This window comes from Eretmochelys imbricata, chromosome 7 (genome assembly GCF_965152235.1).
Source record: "Eretmochelys imbricata isolate rEreImb1 chromosome 7, rEreImb1.hap1, whole genome shotgun sequence".
NCBI classification, from domain to species: Eukaryota; Metazoa; Chordata; order Testudines; family Cheloniidae; genus Eretmochelys; species Eretmochelys imbricata.
Genome location: NC_135578.1, coordinates 70410087 through 70437119, shown reverse-complemented (window position 1 = coordinate 70437119; position 27033 = coordinate 70410087). Strand labels below are relative to the sequence as shown.

General features: G+C 40.1%; 1 protein-coding gene across 3 annotated transcripts in view; it reads right to left on the bottom strand.

Moving 5' to 3' along the window:
* Positions 1–27033, bottom strand: part of NRG3 (neuregulin 3) — an 877678-nt gene that overhangs the window by 497925 nt on the left and 352720 nt on the right. For all 3 annotated transcript variants that reach the window (XM_077822029.1, XM_077822030.1, XM_077822031.1), the window contains exon 2: positions 14300–14429. In XM_077822029.1, coding sequence (XP_077678155.1) covers positions 14300–14429 — 130 coding nt within the window. The remainder of the gene's footprint in view (positions 1–14299; positions 14430–27033) is intronic.

Below are 27033 nucleotides of genomic sequence, written 5' to 3'. Positions count from 1 at the left end.
TACATTCAGGGGAGAAATAAGGGAAGAGTTTCTGAAGTAAGGAACAGATTACCATAATGTATTTACTGTAAGGAAATTGACTACTGTGGATTGAATCTGCCAGAGTTTTCAAAATACAGACCATCACCAGGGACTTTTTGGGTGGGGGCAGGCAAAAGGACAACATATTTTTCGTCTTCTTTGCTGCAATGCATTTAAATAATGTCTCCACATAAATCTTACAATTCCCAGAGACCCCGTAGTTTCCCCCAACAGTAGTTCAGCTAAGTGACATCACAAGTCTGAACTACAAGGTAAGACCAAACTTGAAACAGCAAAAATGAGAGTGTTTTGAGACACTGCCATGCATTCTCATTAGGATCAACGTCTATTCCCTTGCCTTAGTAAGGTTTTGAAGCGACTCAGGTGTTTGCTTCAAAATCTGGAAATGTTCATACTGTTGGGTCAACATCTTACAACCTAGGAGGTGGGGGGTTTAAACGGAATGCAATTTGTAAATACAACTGCACCCACACACAAAGAAACATGCCTTTTCTCAACAAGCTTGAAAACATTCACATGTCTTTCCAAACTGTCAGCTGAAGATAACCATCTGATTGCCATTATACTCCAGGCCATAAAAAAATGTGCAATAATAATTATTGCGAGTATAGGAATTCAAACTAAAGTACCTATGTATCTTTTCTCTGTTACATCAAATCGGCTAGTCTTCTGAGAATAATTTCCAGATATCACCTGCTATCTTCTGCATCTAGTGTTGTATCTGATTTACATTTTAATAATGCAACTAACAATACTGAACCAACACTGCGGTTCATTATAATGTCTACATTTAGTAACTACATGCTGTACCTTCCACAGCCATCTCACGAGACTAATAGGCAAGTCTTATGATGCAAAACTTTTGACACTAGCTTTTTAGAAATACAGTATACTTGTAAAGTCCCTGGTTTGCCATTGGATAAAGGGGCAAGCTAAGGCAGAGATACAGGCCAAGACGTTGAAACAACAAAGACCTTTTTTGCAATTGTTCTGTGATCACTCCGCCAGAACTAGATGTTCTTGGTGGGTACCTCTACCAAGTCTCTTAAAGTCACAGGCCGAGGCCTCTACAATGCTTGTGAGGAGTTTGTTATGACATGCAATAACAGACCAGGCACTCGTTTACCACAGATGTATAAGAACCTGCTAAAACAATGTTCAATAATCCACAATCATTGACTACAATTGAGCAGTCACCTTATATCAGCTGATAATCTGCCTTTTTATTTTCACTATATAGCATCTTTATATATGAAATTATTCACTGTGAATATATTATATATATACACACACACATACACGCATGCATTGGGAAACAGATGAGTGGTTAGGTCAGTGGACTGGGGGAGATTAGAGCTTTGACTGTCTCTCTGTGACAGTGGGAAGTCACTGCACCCACGTGTGCATCATTTTCTTCATTTTTAAACTGAGCGTAAAAATATTGTTTGTTTTCACTTTCAAATTAATTTCAGTGTATGGCTGATTCAGATGCATTTTCTGTTGGTTGTTCCATGTAGTTAGTATTGGTTGTTTTTTTGTTTGTTATTTTAATTCGTCAGTTTGATTGGCAAGAGAATTAGATTTCATCTCCTGCTAACCTTTTACCTCTAAGGATTCTGGGACAACGTCTGTGAGAAAATGACTAGATTTGGCATTGCTACCAGTTTTAACGTGCTTATAATGCTGATGAAGAGGAGAATTTAAATGAGAGATTTCAAAACGTCTGATTGACACACATTGCAAAGTCCTTCATTGCCTAAGGGAGATAGAGGGGAATAAAAATAAAAAGAAAAGGCTGCCTCATTCTAGGATCATATGGAAGTGAGGGGTTTTTTTCTCCATTGTTTTTTTTCTCCATTTCTCCATCTCCGTGTTACTGATTGATCATTTGGACATGTTCGGTTGAACATAGCTGCAGTGTGATTGGTGTCGTTTAGTAAAGTGTGTGCTTAGTATGTGTACTTGATATTTGCAGCTGTGATTTCTTCAGGATTGTTTCTAGAAACATGTTTAATTTTTGTACATAAAAGAGTCTATGCTGAGTGCTTTGTCTTTTAATTATAGGCTTTGGAGGGTATGTGTGAATGGGGCTCTTCTGGGCTGTTACGATAATCTTTGTCAGGGAAAGAAGATCTTTGGGAGCCCTTTTTTGGCATTTGTTTGTATCTTGGTAATTCCTAGTCTCCCACCTCTTAATTCTCCATTCATGTTACAGACAGCATCTACTGAATGGTAGTTTCTTTTTGTAGGTTTTTGTAATTGTATTTTTCTTTAAGTTTGAGGGAAGGATTGCAGTTACAAGGCAGTTAGTTTCTTTCATAAACAAACTGGATCTAGACCCAGCATTTTAAAAAGAAAGTTGATATGTTCTACAGCATGAGCTTGATTCATCTCTATCAGTGGGCATGTGTCACTCAGACACAATGGCTTTAACCAATGCTCAGACTTGGATTACTGGCAGATGGATAAAGAAATTCCTTCAGTCCCTGCAGATGTGAGGATAAGGTCAGAGACGGATTTATACCAGCAGCAGATAGTCCCTGCCAATGTGGGATGAGCCAATTTTAAAGTAGTATTGTTTTCTTATCTCCCCAGTCACATCCACAGCCAGGAGAACCAGGGATCATTAGCATGGGAAAGCCTCCCTCACCTACTCAGTTGGCAGGTATGCTTGTGGGATGTCTCCTCTGCCCTCCCCTGTAAGACCAGGTTGAAGCATCAGGGCAGTGGCCCATTGTACCACCCAGATGCTGATCCATATCTTATTTCAATCCGAAGGCTCACAGTGACTTCAGTGTGAATTGGATCAGGCCCCTTCAAAATGTTACATATGGTGTCCTTGCAGGTTTCAGTCAAACTATTCATGAACTCATTGGATTGGATTATTAATTGTCCTGGACGCTGATAGTCTGGGAAAAATACTCTGTTCGGGTAGTAAGGATATGATGATTTCATTTGGCAACTATTATATACACACACATATTCCCATTGTGTGCTTTAATAAAATGGAGCCCTTTTAAAAAGAAAAGTAACTCATATCACAGTCTCTCTCCATTTATGTATACTGGTTCAAATTTATAATCGCTATATCTGGTCTGGATCCCAACAATAACTTTGGATCATTATGTGTATACAGCATTTATTTCCTCATCTATATGTTCATCAGGGCTTTGGGGAATATTAATTTGAATATTTCAAATAATAATAATGGACTTTGACTTTTATTTCCCCTGTCTGTGTGGGGCACTGTTTAAATCAATTGAACTATCCAAATGAGGAATTAAAATATGTAGGCATCCATTTTATTTGTACAATGCTGTATCTTTAATCCTTTGATTGCACCTTCATTGGTGATTCATAAGATGAACCATGTGTGCAAGCTTCAGTGCTTACAAAAATAGGAAGGGATTCAGAAAATTAAACAGTTTAGTAAACAAAGTTGTCCAAAGGGAAATCATTAACAAAAGCTGATCTGCTGAAGGTGCTCAGTGGAAAGTAAAATTACTCCATTACATAAAGCGCTAGACACTACGAATACTGAGTGTACTACCTGGGAGGAAGGAAATATCTTTTTGTAGAAGGCAGCAATTTTGTTGCTCTTTCTAAAATGAAAAAGTTGTGGTTTTGCCCCACAATACTGACAGACTGATGTGAGTCAGGTTTTTCCTTTCAAACAATATTAATGTTGGACAAAATTCTGGCCCCTCTGCAATCAATGGGCATTTTGCCACTGATTTCAGTGGAGCCAGCATCTCACTGAAGATGTAATAGGGAGAGTGGTATGTTCATGAGTGAAACAAAGACCAGAGTAAGAGGGTGTGAAGGAGGAAGTAGTGGACAGTTAGCAGGAAGTTTTAGCATCAGTATCAGTAATTATCACTTGCCCCTTGTTTATGGCCATGATTCAGGAAACTGCTTAAGCATATGCTTAACTTCAATCACATTTTAAGTCCCATTACCATCATTGGGTCTTAGCCATGCGCTTAAGAGTGAGTTTTTCAAATTGCACAGAGAGCAGATAAGCACCTAACTCAAATTTATATCTTTGAATATTTCCCCCAATTGCTTCCTGAATTGGAGCATAAAGATGCATACATATGGTCCTGAATTGAACAGTGGACTTGTGGGAGGAGCTTGAATATGATTCCATATGTCATGCTCTTCTCCAGCTCGGATACATATTTTTTCAAACAGAAATATCTTATAGTAGATACTGAGGGAACCAAACACCATGTAAATGGAGTAATTCAGGAGGAACTCCTCCAGGATGAAGAATTGTTACAATTATACACATATCTAAATTCTCAGGTGTCTCTATATTAAGAGCATGCTAAATTAAGATAGCTAATATAACAGTATAAATGGACTGCATTTTATCCATGATGCTGCTTAAATATACGCAAAATGCATATCTGCATTACTGTTTCAAAAAGGATAGTCAAGACATTTTTTATAATTTCAGTCATTTTTACTGTTTAATACATATATTTAAGACTGAAATGAAATTTGTTACTGCTCTTTTTTCCCCCGACCACATGTATTTGTTGATTTGATAAGTTTACTTGCAAGAGTTAGTCTGCTGGCTTTGTTTATTTTGTTTTAATTTAATACTAAGAAAAAGATATTGAAAACATAAGGTGCGCAGGAGGCAGCGTTACTAAGCAGGTCAAATTTAGGTACGGGCACAGAATTTGGTTCCAAATCTAAGCTAGGCCTAGGGTTCTGGTCAAATGATCTCCAAATCCCACATGCTGATCTTGTGAAATTTCTGCCCCAAATGGCAACAATCTTGTAAGATTTGATGACAGCAGAAGTTATTTCCACCCTCTTGAATAACAGAAAACTCACAAGGTTGAGTGTGTTGGGAGATTTCTACCTTCTTAAATCCCATCATAACTGGGTCTAGAAATCAGGTTCCTTCCTAATTCATATCTACGATGGACAAAAATTTTATGATAGATCTATAGAGTTAAAGCTTTCCAACTCCAAATCAAAAATTCAAGGGCAAGAGGCTGGAGAAGAGAGCGGAAGCGAGGATTCTGGAATTGAGATTCTGGTTCAAGCCCAACTCTAAATAAAACATCTGTCAACACACAAACTCACAGAATTGCATGAATTTAGAAAATCAAAAAAGTAGGTGGGTGTGGTGGGGTGGTGCTTCACCCCCATGCCAGATTGAGCTACCACAGGCCAGAGCAGCTGCGCAAGGCATCAGCCAATCAGGGAGAGCCTGCTAGAGAGCCAGTCAGGGCCAGTATTACAGCCAGCCAATCAAGGCTAGGCTAGGCCCTCTATAAAGGCTGCCCAGGAAGGGAGCAGGCAGTCTCTCTCAGGCCTTCAGAGGGTGAAGGTTTGTCTCCTGTGTGAGGAGACTAGCACCAGGGACAGTGCAGTGCTGGGCAGGTTGGGGGAGCAGAAGGGAACTCCCACCCAGTACCTGCCGGGCTGTAGGCCCTGAGAAAAAGGGCCTAGCTGGTGCAAAGGGGCCACAGCCCTGGGGAGAGAGAGAGACAAAGGGAGAGAAGGAGGGCAGGCAGGAAGGCTGCTGCCAAAGGGTCCCTGGGTCAGGACCCAGAGTAGAGAGTGGGCCTGGGTCCCCCGCTATCCCCTTGCACTTCCACCTGGCCGTTTGGAGTGGCCATCATGGACTGCACCAGACCCCTGCCAAAAGGGGTTAGACTTTGGGGTGTGGTTGCCATTGTGGCTGGGGTGAAGAGAAGGACTGCTGATAACACCAAACCCCCGGAAGGGGCTGAGACCGGAGCAGCGGGCACTGCAAGCTGGGAGCAGTGGGCACTGCAAGTGGGGAGCAATGTGGGTCAAGACACCAATCTAGGGTGAGAGACACACTGGCTTAAAAAAAAAGAAAAAATGGGGGGAGGGATAGCTCAGTGGTTTGAGCATTGGCCTACTAAACCCAGGGTTGGGACTTCAATCCTTGCAGGGCCATTTAGGGATCTGGGGTAAAATTGGGGATTGGTCCTGCTTTGAACAGGGGGTTGGACTAGATGACCTCCTGAGGTTCCTTCCAACCCTGATATTCTATGGGACACCACCAGCAGAGGGCAATCTACATGAACTGAAATAATTCCCAGGGTGAACACCTGGAGGTGCTGCGGTGGTGAGTCCCAAACCCATCACAGTGGGGTTATGAACATAATCTGTTTACATGCCTTTGATCAGGTTTTTGTTTGGGTTGTTTTACTGACAGTTTTGGTGATATCATTTCAGAAATAATTCTGCTCTTGGATAGGCACGCACAGCGCTCATGACTTCTGTTTGAGTCATATGCACATATGAAGTTCTGGACAGAATCTGGTTCTTAGACCCCAATTCAGCAAAGCATTTAAGGGCATGATTAGCTGTAAGCACATAAGTGGCTCCACTGAAGTCAATTTTAATTTTAAAGTTAAACACATGCTTAAGAGCTTTGCAGAATGGGGGCCACACTGATGTAATATAATCATATCACAAGTGGCATAACAATAGTCTGGAGAAACTTATGATGTTTCAAGTCCATGTGAGTTTTTCTAAAGTAAACAGTGAAACACTCAAGCTGATGATGTTTGTAACTACTTACATTTAAGCAATGTGCTACAGATATGTTCACTAACCCTTGGTTTTCATGGCATAGATTGCTTTCTTTTCTAAATCCTTGCAGTTTTACTTAAGGTTGTCAACTTAATAGAATGTATTTTGCTTGAATGAAACTAACCTTGCAATATTGTGACACCAATAAAATATTTGTTTACTCAATGCTATTCAATCATATATTTTCAGATTTCACTTTACTTATGTTGGAAAAATCTAGTATAATTTTATGGTGTGTAATATACAATGGGAGTCATACAGAAGAAGGTAGCAGATATTGTAAAAGACCATTAAGTTAGACACTAAAATCCTCGCTCAGATGACAAGTTGTTTCACAAAAACTGAGAAACAGTTTTTTTCACACAGACTTCTCTTTATCCTTCTAGTTTTTCAGTTCATGCTGAAGTACACTTGCCAGATCATGCTCAGTACTTGTTTAAACCATTGTCTTTTGGATCTTTTTTTCTGCAAACTTGTCAATAGCAAAGAATACAGCTGGATCACAATTGTAGCAGTGCAAAAAATTCACAATGAAACTTAACACTCACCTAGTTCTGAGTTGTTTCAACATGGAATTTAAGTCTATCACCTGCAGGTTTCAAATCTTTCCAGTGAACCTTTGGGCAACCCTGGGCTCACTTTCGAGTTAACATGTTCTAATTATTGTGTTAGATCAAAACCAGGTGCAATTTCCAATTTAGATGGAAGTTCCTGGAGATTGTGGATGAGATGGAACCTGAAACTCACAATCTAAATTGAATGTGGGGTGGAAGGGGCGCGAGAACATCTTGTTCAAAACCAAATTTTCATAAAATCAGTGTAAAAAGGAAAATGACCATGCTTCTACCTATGCCACAGAATTTCTACCTCTGATACAATACAGTTAGACTAGATCACTCATGTTAATTTGTTTTGAAACTCCTCACACAATCAAAGTTAGTAGTGGCTAGGAAAGACCACCTGGGAAATCCAAACTGACCCCCTTGTATTTTGCAGTACTTTTCTGTCTGTATGTTCACATGTACAACTAACCAATTTTAAGTTGTACGGATTGTACATAGTCTATCCCACTTTTAAAAAAGTCTCTCTAAGCTGCAGTTTTATAATAGCCTAGATCCTAGTTTATTTCCAAAATGATCAGAGATTGTCCAATATAACACATCTGCACATTGTAAGGCTTATAAAAACACTATTCTAGGGGCTTTACATCCTCTTCGGAGCTTTAATAGTGATAAAGATGGACTTTTTAAAAATTGAATTTAGTGGTACAGTATTTTGCTTCCATTTAACTCCATATGGCTATTACAGTTGCATGCCATTACTGTGCATTGGAGAATGCTTTTCCTTCATGGACTCCCAGCTGTTATAAAATGTACAACAATTATGAAGCGCCAATTCTAGCTTTATACTATATTTAAAGTATTTGAACTTAAGCTAGTTGTCATATCAACTATCTTTGGGGGGAGGGGAAGAAGAATTGACATTCACATAACCTTCAAAATACAGAGAATCAATATGAAAATAATGTTAACATACAACTGAAATATTAACACACTAGAAATTTAACATTCAATACAATGCCGTCACCTAATTTAGACAGCCTCTTTATTCTCCACAGAAAAAAGTTATCCTAATGTTGGTGCTCGGTAATGACTGCTGTATAATCAAGATGAAGAGCAGTAACTGGGTGGCACACACATGTGAGGACCAGGCAGATTTTGGAGACTGCCTAGGTTTATATTTTTACACACTCACCCACCCCACCAAGATACCTGTGTACTGGAGATAATACAGCAGCTTCTTCTATATTTAAAAAGGGGCAGTGTGCAAATCTGCAGAGTGAACCAAAACAGAGGTTGGGAAGGAGACAGTGCACAAGGACTACATCTCTCTGAAAATGCGTTTATCACAGAGATGGCATTAGAATTCGCTCCCCCGGATCCTTAGTTTCTGCAAGGGTTCTAGCCAACAACCTCAGCCCATTCTATAAAGGGTCAAACCTTTTCCTTTGCTGGGTTTTGGGGGTTCCTCTCCTCCTTGTGTTTATGTTCTACGGAAAGGAACCATCAGGACCTTTCCTTTTTCCAGTCCTTACTGAGAGTTGAGCAAAAGAAAAGGCAGAACAAAATAACGTAACCCAGAAGATAGGGGCTTGAAAGCTACAAATATTCTCTAAAACAGGGGTCGGCAACCTATGGCACGCGTGCCAAAGACAGCACGTGAGCAGATTTTTTTTTTTTTTAAATGGCATGCTGCTGGGTCCCAGCCACCAGCCTGCTGCCGAACCCAGGCCAGGACCCCAGCAGGCAGCAGCATGCCATTAAAAATCCTTCCCACCCCGGCCCACTCTTCTCAACCCCCCGTGCCCCATCCCCGCAGGGACAGGGTGAAGAAGCTTGGTCTGCAGCAGCTGCTGCAGGGCAGGCAAGCTCCCCCGTCCCCGGCCTCTTCCCCCAGCATGCTGGGTTCCTGCCCCTCCTCCTCTCCCTCCCTGCCCCCGATCCGCTGATGGCCCCTGCGAGGAGGGGGAGAAGCGGAGCCGCAGCAAGCTCGCTGCTCCGGGGAGGAGGCAGAGAAGAGGTGGGTACGGGGCCTTGGGGAAGGGGGGTGGAATCAGGGCAATCCCCTCCAGCCCCCTGCCATGAGCCACTCCGGGCAGGGGGCTGGAAGCACCCTCACAATCCCAGCCCTCTGCCCTGACTCCAGCACCCACACCCTGAGCCCTCTGCCCTGACTCCTGCACCTCCTCACACACCCAGCCCCCCCCACTCCATGCCCTGACTCTTGCACCCCCTATATTCTCACCTCCACCCTGAGCACCAAACGGGAGCTCCTGCACCCGCCCTCCCCACATTCCCACCTGCACCCCTCGCACCAAATGGGAGCTGCCCAGGTAAGCACTCCACACCCAAACCTCCTGCCCCAACCCTGAGCCCCCTCCCTCATTCTAGCTTCTGGCCAGACCCTGCACCCCAACCGCCAGCCTGCTCCTTCACCCCCAGCCTTGTACTCAGTGCACCCCCACCCTCAGCTCAGTGCAGAGAGAGAGGAAGAGAATGGGCTAGAACCAGGGAGAAGGTAGGTACCCACTCTGTGTGGGCAGCGCTGGGATCCCAGACTGGCAGTGGGCTTAGTGGGGCCGGCAGCCGGGACCCTGGCTGGCAGGAGCCGGCAGACAGAACCCCAGACCGGCAGCAGGCTGAGTGGCAGCAGGCTGAGCTGCTCAGCCCGCTGCCAGTCTGGGGTTCTCACTGCCGGCCCCTTGCCAACCGGGGTCCCAGCTGCAGGCCCTGCTCAGCCTGCTGCTGGCCTGGGTGAACAGAACCCCAGGCTGGCAGCGGGCTGAGCGGGCCGGCAGGGTAAGATCAGCATTTTAAATTTATTTTTAAATGAAGCTTCTTAAACATTTTGAAAACCTTGTTTACTTTACAATAGTTTAGTTATATAATATATAGACTTGTAGAGAGACCTTCTAAAAACATTTAAATGCATTACTGGCACGCAAAACCTTAAATTAAAGTGAATAAATGAAGACTTGGCACACCCCTTCTGAAAGGCTGCCGACCCCTGCTCTAAAATAAAACCTTATTTAAAAGGAAGACACAGAAAATGTTATTTCAGACACCAGAATCTACATTTAACTTGGTTTGTATATAGTCAGATAAATAGCATGTTCGTTGCTCAACAATTGACCCATTATTTTATAAACTGATATACAGATAACCTTATCACAGATTCAGCAAATGAAGCGGTTTGCAAAAATCAGGTATAAAAAATCAGACAACATATGTTTGTGCTACCTCTAAATTTACAACTTAAGACTTCAGTTTTAAGAAAAAGCATCCCTGTTCAGTAAGTGAACTTCAGCCCAGGGAATAGCTATGTCCAAGAAGTTTTTTCTAGTGCCAATCTACACAATTTATGGGCAGGCTAATGCTATCATACCTTAATATTTCTGAACACTAAACACACATATTTGAAAATAGAATGCAAAATCAGCACAAAGGGCATCCTTGTTTATGAATGGATGTGAGAATCCAAGAGAAACTTGGTGGTTTTCCTCCTTATACACATTTCTATCTCTAAGTATTGGCACAAGTTAGAATTTCAACCAAACATGGCTATTGAAACTACTGTTTTCTACCATTCTCTATTTTAGTTGAAGAGTGAGCTAACAGCTGGTAACTAGGAATGAGCCCAAATACTTTCATACCTTGGGGTGCCAAACAGGATCAGGGGTTTTTTTTTAGATCATTCTCTAAGTATAAGATACACTAGAGGAACTGGACACAAAACTCCATGTGTGTATCACAGCAACAGTGGCCTTCAGCCACCTTCGTACCTCATTTCTGGGAGTTCAGATCAGTCCCTGGCAATTTAGAGCAGCCCAAATGCTGCTTTAAATTTGCCAGTTTGGAGCAGATTCCAAAGGAAAAGTTATGTCAGCAGGGATTGGCAGTGTGTATCGTTCCCTAGCCATGCATTCTTTTGCTCCCTAATCCAGTGGGGATTGGGAGGGGTGGCACAAAGGAGCTATAATGGCTTTTCTCAGCTCATGGATTCCCCCATGCTGATGGAATCCCCAGCCACCCATATAGGAAAGCTTTAAACTCCCTTTGTGCTGCCAGTGGCATAATGGCAGAGCTTGGATGGTCAAGCATCTTGCTCAAAATCTTTAATAATTGCTGAAAGAACTATTAAAATATGTTCCTATGGAAACAGCACTCCTATACTTATACACTCTCACAAAAAAGTTATCAGATGAAATATTTAACATTGTTGTGACCTGAGCAATGTGAGCCCAACGATTGTGTCAACATCAAGGTCTGCAAAATTCAGATGTTCTGCTTGCTTAACTCCCGTTGAAATAAATAGTTCTACTCATGGATCAGATGCAGAATCAAACCCTAATGAGAATGTATTATATAACTTAGTTTTATCTCTAAATCTTGAAGATGGTGTATGGTGATATAACAGAATGACTAACATCAATGCAAGCCACATAATACTCTCATAAACCAGAAAAATTGCTAACTATTTTTCGGTACCCGTCAGCTGTACTAATGTTACCAATGGCATAAGTGCTAATGAAGTTGTATTTACTACTGTCTCAGAGCAGACTAATGTGACACAGCAGGAAAAAATGCCTATACCCCATCCACACTAGTGCTGACAACATTGATGGCACTGGTGCTGGGGGGAAAAGGTACAAATTTTCCTAGTGTAGTCATGTCAGGAAACCTGAATCCTAGCCTCAAAATTTAGAGGACAAAGTAATTATTGCCCCGTTCAAATAGGGAGTCCATATCGGATGCTATGTTATAATAAATTCAGTTTATTCAGGGCAAAGATGATGTTGTTTTCTCAGATATTCAGTGAGAGATGCCTCCTTATATACTTTGGGTACCTCGTAACCTTATGGAAAAGGTACAGAATTGAACAGAACATGCTAACCTTTCTATAGGTTTTTTTTGAACCACCTTTTATAGATTACTATGAAGAATTCTATTATGCTGTAGAATTTTTTTAGAAGATCCAAGCATGTATAAAAGACCTTGTTCGTTCTCAAAATTTTGTAGGGTTTAGAGTAATTTCTGCAGAATCCTATTACAGCATTTCCCTTGAGTCTTATAACTGTGTGACGCATCTTTTTCCTGTGGGCAAAGCAATGCAGGGGAAGAAGGAAGGTGAAGATATCTCACCCACACAATGATGGATAACTCAATATTCTCTCTCTCATATGTCATGGCCAGAAGCCTGAATGGACCCGCCAGTGATTCTTATTCACGTGAGAAACAACAACATGAAATAGTGGTTTTCTGTAATAGAGTACCAGTATCAGGAAAACTGCAGTACCAATGCCATATCATTATTCTGAGAGAACCACCATTTAAGTGACGTTATGGCCACAGTGAATAAGCAAGAACTTGGGGAGGACAAGCCAAGTGAAAGACCTTGAAAGTGAAACAAAGAAAATAGCAGTTCATTGTCAATATTTATTCCTGATGGTATTTAATCAATATAACCCATATACAATTACAAAAATAGACTGTGCCAAATATCCACTGACAGAAATGAGCTGGCTAACAAGGACCATATTAACTTCCACTTGCTTATTTTCTGTTGGTTTTGTTTAATCTGCCTCCACAGAAAAGTACCCAAATATTTGACAGATTCCCTACACTGTAGTTTTCTTAATGTCCAAATGAAGGCTACAAATTGCTTACCTGCCTTAATAAAACAATTTTTAAAAATAGGTATACAATTTCATGATGGTTTGGTTAGGAGATGTCATCCTTTTTAATGCTGCATGATTCAGAAGAATTAATTTAATAAGTGTGTCATAGGAGAAGAGTAAATAATGGAGAGAGATGAATGATCACTGAAGCATATACAAATTGAAAGGGAAAACAAATTACCAGCACAACACTAAAAATAAAAAGCTTTGAGGGATATCTTTCTGATAATTTGATTGGTGCATTAACCTTTAACAGCCCAACTTTCAAACATGGGCACTCAAAGAAGAGGGGTGAAATTTTCTAAAGCGCCTAGATGATTTAGGACCTTACAAGCCTAAATCTCATTGAAAGTCAGTGGGACTTAAGACCTTAAGTGCCTAAGTTATATTTAGGCTCCTAAATTAGCTAGGTGTTGCAATGCTAAGTGCAGGAATGCCTAAATACTTTTAAAAATCTGAGCCTTAGTCTCCAAGTTACGTAGGTGCTTTTGAAAATTTTACCACAGCATTCTCTCATATATGGATGTCTCAGTTTGGCATTTACACTTGTAAATATCCATTTTATATGCCTGTACTGTATGCCAATTAAAGTGCCCAAAAAGGAGGATTTGAATGTTCTTGTTATCTGATCCTGTTTCAGATGGGTTCTATTTTTAAAATATTTGGATATTTAAAAACAAACACGGCTGTCTGCATTATTTTCTCATTTGTTTTCATTTTGAGGACAGAGTTAAAGGATTCCTTCTCTTCCCTCTGCCCCACTTGTATTGGCCAGAATCTCTGATATTTATTATGATGAATCACTTTTTCAGCAATCTTTAAAATCGCTTCAAAAAATCGCTTCAAAAATCGCTTCAAAAATTACATACCTTTCTGGTGTTATATAGAAATTAACAGACAAATAAGAATAAAGGAGTCAAAATGCACATAAGCTTCACAAAGGCTCCACAACCCTTTTCTCCAGTGCAGCGTGTCAGATATAACCACTGTTAATCCGTTAGATCCATGACCAGAGCTTTTTTCCCTCGTTGAGCACTAGCATCAAAATGCTGATCTGACTATGCAAATACATGGAAACTGATCATTTAAAACATCAAGTTAAGGTAATTGCTTAAAATTGTCCAAATAAAAATAAATTTCTGTATCTCTGCTGGATTGTCATTTTGGAAAACACTAGGATATTAAGAATTATTCTCATCAACGCAGCCAATCAAAGCATTGCTGCTTCTTTCCCTACTTTAGTCCTATAAAAATAACACTACAGATTAGAAAACTCAAGCAAGACAGACCCAATCATCATACTTTCCACTAGTTTGTATATGTTCATGTGACTTCTAGGTCAATATTTATTTTGTGAATGTTGTATGCTTGGATATTACCAAATCTTTTGGCAAGTTTTTTGCCAACACATTTGGTGCAGTGACTTACCGGCAGTGTTTGTGTGATCCTGTTAAGGTTTCAATCACAAAGCATTCCCCATCATTGAGACAGTATGCAAGATCTTTATCTTTGCATGGCTTAAAGTGCTCAGATCGCTCAGTGGAATACGTTGTGGTATCTGTGGACAAAACATAGGAAAAGAAATGCCATTAGACTACCATCAAAATGTAGGATACCATTAAAAATTGCTTTAAAGACCTTTGGAATCTAGTCCAACAACCATGTTTACATACAGAAGTGCCAATTTAAATCCATGTTAAATGACAAAATGATGTTGCACTGTCCACTGCATTGATCAATTTCCATTAAAATTTAGTAATTTTTCCCTTTGTTGCTATACTTTCAGAAATGTGTCATATTTGACCTGTGGCTTCTGCAGCAAAGTATCACAGAAATAGCAACGTTTCACCGTTAGACCATCCACGTTTATGGAGAGAACAACAGGCACAATTTATTTCCAGTTAGAGCTGGTTAAATTTTTTGAATTCAACTTATTTTCTTCTGAAAAATGGCCTTTTTTATTTTCAAAAAAATTCCAGTACAAGTCAAACAATCTTCAACCATTAAGAAGAAGAGGTAAAAAGAGCCTACTCAAGATTCTCATTCAGAAAGGGCCTGGATTTCAGACCCCTTTCACCGAAGCTGTGTCATTTTCAGGGATATAGTCTTCCAGCTGTATGGGAAACATGTAATGACTAAGTTTTAGAGAAACACAAAACTTAGTTTAAGCTATAGAAGGAAAAACATGGAAGTAGACAATTGAATATAGTCTTAAAATTTGGCCTCCCTTTCTGCTGCCGGATCCATTTAAGAACCCCACCCCTGCCCAAAACAAACAAACAAACAAACAAAAACCAAGCCCAATTTCTGCAGTTTTTTCACGGGTTTGGCATTTCTGATTACAATACGCTGCTGCAAAAGGTTAAGACCAAAAACAAAAGAAGTCCCTTGCAATTTAAACACATTTCTTATCCCTCACTCTAACCGCCCCTCCCTCCACCACCATCACCCTCCAGATTGGCCATGCTCAAAACAACTTTCATTTAATAACATTCTACAGCTGGCAGCAAACTGCTTCATTAGCTTTCTTTGTTTTCCCCCTTTGTGAGAAAAGACAGTTTGAAGCATTTATTCACTTAAATTCAACTGCTCAGAAGTACAGGAAGCACAAGAAAGAAAAAAAAATTGACTTTATACTACAGTCTTGACTACTTTCTAGAGAAGTACTGAGAAATATCACTATGACTGTCATTTTGGGGAAGTACTGTCGAAGTTTAAATGCACTATGCGGTTAATTTGTATTTAAATGCAGTTTACTGTACACAGAAGTCAGCTTTAACCATATAGCCGTGTCTTCATTAGAAATACTTATACCAGTGTAGTGACACTTACGCAAACCCCACATATAGTGCTCAAAGGAAATATGGGGAAGCTGCACCAACATAAACCCCATGTAAAAGTCGGATATGCACTTTTTCCAAAGAGATATACAGAAAGTAGTACATCTTGCTCTAATCCTGTACCCTCTCAGTTTGCCAAATTCAAGTGAGACCAGTGTTCATTTTCATTGCAAAGCAAAATCTTCCTGCTCAGAAACCCGTTCCTTGTTTAGGTACAAACATTTTATATTCAGATCTTTGCCCCAACTTAAATAGGGTCTTCAAGACTGTAAACTGTGTGTGTGTGCACGCATGCTGCAAGTTCTACCAGAATTCATATAACGAGCAAATATAAGTTCATGGTCAGAGTAGTTTGTTTTTTTTAAATTTTCGTATAAGGCTCCACAATAATTATGATTAACATGCTAATTGAATTGAGAGAGAAGAAGAGGCAAGACTCATGGAACAACGACCTTCAGCTCCAGCTGCTCTGCAACAAGGCCCAAAGTTGGAGATATTCATGAGATATTCATGGGGAGAACCAGAGAAAGCTGACAATATGGTTGGCATATGCAACATTAATTGGGACAAACTGTGTGTCTGAGGAACAGGATTGCATTGAAGGCCGTGGAAGTATACACAATATACCACTTTCATGAATATCGTCTCACCTCTTCTTCTCTATATTGGGTTTGCTCATGCTCTATGAGGTGCCACCTGGGAGCAGTCCCTGCAAATGTGTAAATTCCTTGTATGGGGAAGGTTAACATAAAGAAGATCTCTGTATCTTCCACATCCCCATGCATAAGGGGCAGGAACAGTCTGGCTCCTTAATGTGTAAAGAATTTTGTATCTGTTTTGGAAATTGGAATCATGTCCCTTGAGTTCTCTGTTCAATGTTTTCAGCTGTAGATATGAAGGATGACTGGGTTTCTAAGACATTAGAATTTTAGTTATCTTGTTTCCCCACGATGTTACATGCTTTTGTTGCAGCTTCATTATATATTTAAAATACATGTTTAGAACCATAGCCAGGAATTTAGGGGGGAAGTGGGAAAGTATTATAGGGGCTACAAATATATGTTTGAACTCTTCCTAACTGGACTCTTCCTTAAGCTGATTACTTTGAAGGATCCTTCTTTTGTAACTGATCTCTACCACTCTCCACCCTACTGTCAATACTAAAGTTCCCTTCCCCTGAATGAATTGCCTCTGAAGTTCCCTACTCTTGGTTTAGCTCAAGTTCTTGTGGGCAGCTGACATGACACCATCAAATTAGGCCTGAATAAAGACTGGGAGTGGCTGGATCACTACAAAAAATAATTTTCCCTCTGTTGATATTCTCATCTTCTTGTCAACTTGGAAATGGGTAACATCCACCCTAATTGAATTGGCCTCATTAGCACTGATCCCCCATTTGGTAAGGCAACTCCCATCTTTTCATGTGCTATGTATTTATACCTATCTACTGTATTTTCCACTTTATGCAGCTGATGAAGTGGGTTATAGCCCACGAAAACTTATGCCCAAATAAATTTGTTAGTCTCTAAGTTGCCACAAGGACTCCTCGTTTTATTCAAAAATATTTAACTGTTGGGGTTGGAAGGCTCTCATGCAGACCATATGTTCTCATAAGGGATATATAAATGCCAATAACCCATGGCTTGGTTCCTCTATTTTGCTGAGCTGCCACCCCCCTTAGTTACTGATAAGATTAGTAAATGTAGCTGTTCTTCCCTATAGCTCCATCCTTCTAATCCCCTTTGGACTTAATTCATGCCTATTTTATATTAAGTATAAAGTAATCTAGTGGTGGGTAAGCTGAGCTCCTAGTGCTAAGGCCAGTCTGTGGCTTCTTGAACAAACCCTTTGCAAGTAGAGTCAATCTCCAACAGAACTATTTCATTCAGAGAATGTCAAATGCCAGGGATCATGGATTTCTGCTGGAACCCTTCCTGCTAAGTTAGGGTGCAGAATTTCTAGGTTCGTTTCTCACTTTCCTTTTTTGTCTCACGTTCTCTGCAAAGCCAGTCAAGGAGCAGCATGAATGATTCTCGTGGTCCCAGCTTGAACAACCTGTTTTCAGAGGTCATTGATTAGCAAGGGGAAGCAGAATTGGGTTTAAGTTTCATGGACGGAATTTCAGATCCTTCATTTAGCAGTTTGGATTTTAGGACCTTAGTTCAAAACTTAAGTTGTTTGAAATATAAAAATGAGTGAAACATTTAGTAGGCTTTTTTTAAATTGAAGTATTTTTGTACAGTGTTTCAGTCTAAAAGTATTCATTATATTCCTCTTATTACCTTTTCTCTCCTAAACCCTGAATTATTCAATCTACTCCTCTGTCACCTACCAAAACAGCTTATTTCTTGAATGTTCCTCAGAGAGATCAGCTGCTTTTGCTATGGTCAGAATTTAGGTACACTAAATATTCCCCAAGTTCTGTGCTCAGCATTTCCAATTTGCTATTTTGTGTGCTGGTAGTAACGTAGTTTTGATTGTGGAGGCATCTAGATAGACTTATGTGTAGTGCTGGGGAAGAGCCGGTGGTCGTGGTACATATAGGTACCAATGATGCAGGGAAGGGTAGGAGAGACATCCTGGAGGCCAAATTTAGGCTGCTAGGAAAGAGACTGAAATCCAGGACCTTTATGGTGGCATTTTCAGAAATGCTTCCACTTCCACGCACAGGACCAGGTAGGCAGGCAGAGCTTCAGAGTCTCAATGCATGGATGAGACGATGGTAGGGAGGAGGGGTTTAGATTTATTAGGAACTGGGGAAACTTTTGGGATAGGGGGAGCCTACAGGGGTCTACCTAAACCAAAGTGGATCCAGACTTCTGGCACTTAACATTAAAAAGGTTGCAGAGCAGTTTTTAAACTAAGAGATGGGCGGAAGCAGATTGCTGCAGAGGAGCATGTGGATCGGACAGAAACTTCTCTGAGAGGAGAGTCTATTGATAGAGATTCTCTAGGTTTTAGTCAGGAAGAGAGGATGGAAGAGGATAAAGTATGGGCCAGATCAGACAAGAAACATTCACAAAGAATCTGACACATCAGAAAAGGGCAGACAAACAACCAGTGACAAGTTTTTAAAGTGCTTGTACACAAATGCTAGAAGTCTAAATAATAAGATGGGTGAACTAGAGTATCTCATTTTAAAGGCGGATATTGATATAATAGGCATCACAGAAACCTGGTGAAGTGAGGACAATCAATATGACCATCATTCCGGGGTACAAAATATATCGCAAGGACAGAACAGCTCATGCGGGGGAGGGGTAGAATGGCACTAAATGTGAAAGAAAATGTAGAACAAATGAAATCTTAAATGAATCCACATGTTCCATAGAATCTCTATGGATAGTAATGCCATGCTCTAATAAGAATATAACAGTAGGGATCTATTATCGACCACCTGACCAGGACAGTGATAGTGACTACAAAATGCTGAGGGAGATTAGAGAGGCTATCAAAATAAAGAACTCAAGAATAGTGGGGGATTTCAATTATCCACATATTGACTGGGTACATGTCACCTCCGGACGAAATGCAGAGACAAAACTTTGATATCTTAAATGACTGCTTCTTGGAGCAGCTGGTACAGGAACCCACAAGGGGAGAGGCAATTCTTGATTTAGTCGTGAGTGGAGCGCAGGATCTGCTTCAAGAGGTAACTATAACAGGACCGCTTGGAAATAGTGACCATAGTATAATATTTAACATTCTTGTGGTGGGACGAACACCTCAGCAGCCCAACACTGACATTTAATTTCAGAAAGGGGAACTATGCAAAAATGAGGAGGTTAAACAGAAATTAAAAAGGTACAGTGACTAGAGTGAAATTCCTGCAAGCTGCATGGACACTTTTCAAAGACCATAATAGAGGCCCAACTTAAATGTATACCCCAAATTAAAAAACACAGTAAAAACTAAAAAAGAGCCACCATGGCTTAACAACCATGTAGAAGAATCAGTGAGAGATAAAAAGGCATCTTTTAAGAAGTAGAAGTCAAATCCTAGTGAGGTAAATAGAAAGGAGCATAAACACTGCCAAATTAAGTTTAAAAATGTAGTAAGAAAAGCCAAAAAGGAGTTTGAAGGACAGCTAGCCAAAAACTCAAAAAGGTAATAACAAAATGTTTAAGTACACCAGAAGCAGGAAGCCTGCTAAACAACCAGTGGGGCCCCTGGACGACAGAGATAAAAAAGGAGCACTTAAAGACGATAGTCATTGCGGAGAAACTAAATGAATTCTTTGCTTCAGCCTTCACGGATGAGGATGTTAGGGAGATTCCCAAACCTGAGCCGTCCATGTCTTACTAATCTATTAGAGTTCTCTAAAGGGGTCAACAAACATGTTGACAAGGGGGATCCAGTGGACATAGTGTAGTAAGATTTCCAGAAAGCCTTTGACAAGGTCCCTCACCAAAGGCTCTTAAATAAATTAAGTTGTCATGGGATAAGAGGGAAGATCCTTTCATGGATTGAGAACTGGTTAGAAGACAGGGAACAAAGGGAAGGAATAAATGGTAAATTTTCAGAATGGAGAGGGGTAACTAGTGGTGTTCCCCGCGGGTCAGTCCTAGGACCAATCCTATTCAACTTATTTATAAATGATCTGGAGAAAGGGGTAAACAGTGACGTGGCAAAGTTTGCAAATGATAGTTAAGACCAAAGTAGACTGTGAAGAACTTCAAAAAGATCTCACCAAACTAAGTGATTGGGCACGAAAATGGCAAATTAAATTTAATGTGGATAAATGTAAAGTAATACACATTTGGAAAAAATAACCCCAACTCTACATACAATATGTTGGGGGGCTAATTTAGCTACAGCTACTCGGGAAACAGATCTTGGAGTCATCGTGGATAGTTCTCTGAAGACATCCACGCAGTGTGCAGCGGCAGTCAAAAAAGCAAACCGGATGTTAGGAATCATTAAAAAAGGGATAGAGAATAAGACCGAGAATATCTTATTGCCCTTATATAAATCCATGGTACACCCACATCTTGAATACTGCTTACAGATGTGGTCCCCTTATCTCAAAAAGGATATACTGGCATTAGAAAAGGTTCAGAAAAGGGCAACTAAAATGATTAGGGGTTTGGAACGCATCCCATATGAGGAGAGATTAAAGAGGCTAGGACTTTTCATCTTGGAAAAGGAGAGACTAAGGGGGGATATGGTAGAGGTATAGAAAATCATGAGTGGTGTGGAGAAAATGAATAAGGAAAAGTTATTTTCTTGTTCCCATAAGAACTAGGGGCCACCAAATGAAATTAATGGGCAGCAGGTTTAAAACAAATAAAAGGAAGTTCTTCTTTACACAGTGCATGGTCAACCTGTGGAACTCCTTGCCTGAGGAAGTTGTGAAGGTTAGGACTATAACAGGGTTTAAAAGAGAACTGGATAAATTCATGGAGGTTAAGTCCATTAATGGCTATTAGCCAGGATGGGTAAGGAATGGTGTCTCTAGCCTCTGTTTGTCAGAGGGTGGAGATCGATGGCAGGAGAGAGATCACTTGATCATTACGTGTTAGGTTCACTCCCTCTGGGGCACCTGGCATTGACCACTGTCAGCAGACAGGATACTGGGCTGGATGGACCTTTGGTCTAACCCAGTATGGCTGTTCTTATGTGGCGGTCTGATGTAAAACAGATGTTAAGATTTACAGTATCAGTGGAAAAGCATAGTATTGATGGACCGCTGGTATTCTAAACGTATACACTGCAGTGGAAGACAGCATTACATGTCTACATATCTGTTATGGAAAGCAGATCAGTCGCTTTCCTTTCTTGGAAAAGGAAAATATCTCTTGGGTCCATATCCAACAGTACAGGCTTGGTATCTAAGCCAGTTTTAAAATGTACGAAATGCAAGGTCTTCCATCATTTGCTGTGGGAGACTGTTCTACAGTGCATAGAGCTCACCATTAGGAATGTTTTCCAGAGAGACCACTTTAGTTATAGGTGAATTTAAGAAAAAAAACCCACAGTGTTCTAGGAATTCCCCATGTATCCCATGCATACAGTGTGCCAGTTTTGAAAGTCACTCCCCCTCTTTTGGTCTGCCACAGACCAGATTTGTTAACCTTCCAGACACATGGCAAAGCCTATGTTTTTCCTCTTTTCTCTAAGGATGCAGAGAAGGGGGTGGGCTGGAGTGACTGAATTTATGTATGGTTCTTGGTTTATATTTTTGATTGTAATTTCTGAGATAGACATCTGGAGTACTGGTTGTCTGCCTTTTTTATATTTTAAAATTCAAATAAATACAGATTACTCCTGAAGTGCTGAATTAAAAACCATACATACTGTAGTGAAAGACTGGGCTAATACACCTGTGCCCCTCATCCTCCAACATACAGGCATACACAAATACTTTTTAACACTTCTGTTTGTAAGTTTGCAAAGAAAGTGGCATAGAGCTAAGATACTTGTTCCATTAATGCTGTTGTAAACAGCTAACCCCTCTCATAGTTATCAAGTGATTAAAAATACCATATGTCAAATCTCCACTCACTCATACGTGGAACTGAAATCTTTAGATTAGCCAGTGGAAAGTAGTAAGCAGAAAGCAGATCATTACATTACTTCGCATTTTTTTTAAAAAAATGTAATATTTGGAGTACCTGAAGGACTGAGGCAAGTCCACATTTTCCAAAGATCAGCCAACGTTTTAAATGCAGCTCCAGCCCTAACACAGCCGCACCTACCTCTAGAACCGATGAAAGACAGCAAACCTCAACCAAAAAACCACTTTCAAATCGAGACCCCCAGCCTCTCTCTTAACACACACCCATCTGCAACCCAGCATTATAAAGTTTTCAGCAATGTGTGTTGCTGTGTCTGTTCAGCTGCTACAGTATGTTTGCTGCACGAAGCACATTAGGAACTTTGTAAAATACTGTAGTGAAGACAGTAGAAAAGTAAACAACAAAACAGGGCAAAAATAATATTCACAATCCTAAAACATATTTCCCCCAGAAGAACTCCCAATAGGAAGCTTGGAAGTTTCTCAACCACAACAATTTTTAAAATAAGAAAATGAGTAGTGAGACATGAAGACTGCCACACAAACAAACTGTACCTAATTTGAAATCACTAGAAAACACAAAAATTAAAACTGGGTTAAATTCTGGGCCCACTGAAGCCAATGGCAAAACTCCCATTGACATAAGGGGACCCGGATTTCACCCAGAACTTTTATGATCATGTACTTTGGGGGGAGCATACAATTCCCCCAATTCTGTAATCATTTCCAGGTAAGCAGACCCTCTGCTGTGGCCTACGTTTCATACAAGAGAAATAGAACAGCGTACATATTATTCTGTTTCTTCACATGCTCCGTATGTTCGATAAAAATATATGAATACTTCTACAATAGTGAGATTTGAGTTATGTTGGGGGTACGGGGGGGGGGGGGGGGAAGACAGCAAGTACCTGTCATCTTTTTTTTTTTTTTTTTTAAACAAGTTTAAATATCTTTTAAGGACCTATGTTTAAGGTTTAGCCTCATTCTACTGAATAAGAGTGAGTCCATGTTTAATAAATCAGTTATGAAGAAGAAAAATATTCAAAACAAAGTGATTTTGATGCAATTATCATAGGCCAGAAAAAAATGCCATGAAATGGAGAGATTCTCTCTCTTTGGCAACACATTCCGTTGGTGGCATTAAAGGAGGTGAAAAACAGCTCTGTTAATTAAAAAAAAAAATCCCCCAACGCTGCAGTGATAAATTACAGATAAAAGCTAAACACAGCATTCTACAAATTAAGCTTCTGCTGGAAAACAGTCAAGAGTTGTATTTGGTTTAATTAGCTTCTTTGAGCTAAATTTCCTAATACCTGCAAAAATGCAAAAAAATCACTCCTACCGTAACTACAATATTAAAAATGTGTCTATCTAGAAAGGCAGCAGTGTATTAGCTAGCAATCAAACCATGAAAGTTGGAGATTTCAACACACATCGCCTAGACATAAGGGTCTCAGACAAATGATCACATTTTAATGTAATAGCATTAAATTCTGAATTCAGATATGCCATGAAACTTTATTGGAAATTATTAAAAAGCCTGGTTTGTATGGCTCATAAAGTTATTGTAACATATGATACTTCTTGAAGACTATCATGCTAATATGAGAGCTTCTATATTCCACGTGTATCCTGAATCTGGTATTGACTTTTTATAATGATCATCAAACAGATATACCTTCATTTGGGGGGGAAAAAAAGTGAAGATTGAGCATCAAATGTTGTCAGTGAGAGACCAGTAATCTTTGTGATCACACAGCTCCATATATCTTGATCTACACAGATCATAGCAAAATACATGCATGTTTCATTAGAAATACAACAGCTAAAAATCAGTGTATATATTAAACATTATGTTTGCATCTACATCATTCTAGAATTAGGTATATTGTCCCTGGAAAAAAGACTGACATCATGCCCATGGGACAGAGATGTCCTTTGAAAAACTCCATTCCTTCACTGGAATCCCATCCGTCAAAGACATCTCTCCTTATGTTGTTAAATTAGTCTGTAGTCTTGGGGGTTATCTTGGGCTCTGCATTGGATGCTCAAACAACAGTGGAGGCAAAAATAATTCACTGTCATCTGTGATTGCCCAGAAGATTTCATCAGACCCTGACTCTATGGGACTCAAATCTGGCCATGGCAATCCACATTTCTGTAACACATAGGCTCTACTACTATTCTCTGTATCATTATGAATTCCAAATGCCCTGAAAAAGCTCCACCTTAAACAAAGCAGCTTGCCTGCTCAGAAATACAGGTCACCAGGAACACACCACCCCAATGCTCTGCTCTCTACATTGGCTCCCTTTTGAACAGAGAATTCAGTTCAAGGTCTCTGCTGATTTTCAAAATTCTAAATGTATCTGGTCACAGCTATCTGAAAGTCCATCAGGCCTACAATGAAAGCTATGATGCACAGAACCACGGTTGTGATTGTGACAGAATATCCCATGTTTAAACCCTATGGTAATGATCTTTTGTACAAAATATGACTTGTGAGGATTTCATTTGAATACTCATTTTCTGGTCATTATTGTCCTGGTAAAATGTGTGTGGCAACATTGTGATTCCATGGTATGGTATTAACACATGTTCCCAATTGAAGTTGCCTTTAAGACTGACCTGTTTGCCATGTGTGCTCTGCTTAAATTTGCATTTAAGCATTAAACAGTCAGTCATCAAGCAGAAAGGGAAATGAAGCTCAAACATATGAGGAAAAAAGCAGCAGGGAATACCCTTTCCCCTACACTTTGCCTTCTGGTACCCCAGCTGGAAATGTTTTTTTCAAGAGAGAGACAAACTATAAGAAGGAGGGACGAACACCCGAAGGCCCTCCCCTCTCTCTCTCTCCGCACTTGAAGCAACAAAGGAAGCATTCATTGGATTCTGGGAGAAGAGAGATCCTGACCTAAGAAGTTTGGTCAGTAAGACTGATGAAAGCACGTGGAGAGAAGACATTGTTTTGAATTTAACAGTTTGTTAGGCATCCATTGCATTTTATCTTTCTTTTTCTTGCAACCATTTCTGAGTTTTATGCCTCATTACTTGTACTCAGTTAAAATCTCTTTTTAGTTAATAAACTTGTTTGTTTTATCTAATTCCAGTGTGTTTTAATTTAAGTGTTTGGGAAACTCCATTTGGGGTGGCAAGTTGTGTGCATATTATTCCTTTTTAAAAAAGAACGGACTTTACATAAACTTGTATTGTCCAGGAGAGGGCTGGGCAGAACAGGACATACATCTCTAGGGGGAAATCTAAGAGTAGGAGTGTGTTGGGGTCACCCTGCAGTATAACCAAGGCTGGTGAGAGCCAGAGTGTAACCCAGTTGTGGCTGGCCGGCTGCAGTTACACACAAACATGCAGGGTGTGGCTTGGATGCTGAAAGGCTGTTTGTGAGCAGCCCAGATGGGAGCTGCTTCAACCAAATCACTCTAAGGCACCCAGGGTTGCTGGGTAGGGGTGACAACTGCTCATTAGCCTGGATTGTACCCTGGTATGTCACAACTGTCAAACATTAGGGGAAGACTTTTGTTCACAGGAACCTTGTCCAGAGTCAGCCCAAGACTAAGGAATTTACGGTTCTACCCAAATGAAGCAGATAATTAGGGATATGTACAAAGATGACTATCCCAGCCCTCCTTGCCTGAGCACATCTCAACTGCTGCAAAGATTCTTCCCTCATCAGTACCAACATATTAACACTTTCTTTAAAAAATTGTGATATGAGGTAAAACTACAGTAATATTGAAGCATAGATCTAGAAATGCTTGGAACTCCCAAACCACTGCTTTAATTTAAGTCTAAACACAATGTATAAGTTAGGGAGCAAGGTGATAAGCCACAAGATATATCACAGAATCAGCAATTATACTAATTTGCTTAATATCCAGATTGTGTGGGGAAGTTATATATATTTACAGTGGGTGAGAGAATGTATGAATTATGCACCTGTCTTTAATTTTGCCTTCTGTGATAAGGAGGCTCACATGATATTATCACTTAAAACAATCATACTGAAATGCAGAAAATGAAAGAACAATCACAGTCACAACAATGCTTGAGCAGAATACATTTCTCTCATCTTCAGAACACACAAGCACCATACCACCACTTATGTAATATTGCCTGGAAGCAACAGCTACTGCATTGTTTGCAGGAAATCAAAGAGACCCAGGCATGTTGATAAATTTGAGTCATCTCTTTAAATCAGCCCACTCCTCCTCCTCCTCCGCCCCCAAGAGCCTGATGCCAGAATCAAATACTTAAAATAGAATGTGACCTTGTTCCAAAAAAGAGATGTTGATGTTTTCATAACATTTCCCAATTTAACATAACTTATGAGTAGAGTTGATTCAAATCAATGAAACACATTAATGGAGTCTCAAGCCAGTTCTACATTTTTCTGGGTGCAAACTACTACATGCTGTCAGAGAACAGGCTGCCTGCCACAGACTAAATTACAGGTCCACTTACACATTCCTAGACTAGGCATAGGCCTTCCAAATACTGTTTTCCTATTTTGAAAAACAAGTGAATACATATAAATGTCTGTCCAACAACAACGTCTCACAATATGAAAGTGTCAGGAAGAAATGAGAAATAAAACTATCACTTCAGAATACGTTATGACATGGATATTTAAATATAGCAAATTCTCAGTGATTGATTTTTAAGAGTACAAAATTCGGCATCTTAGGCCATGTTCTTGCCTGTACCTTTACACAGAACTCCCATTGATAACAAGAGAAGTTTCATGTGCAGGAGTTAGTTAGGAAAAGGCCCCCAGTGGACACAATTGA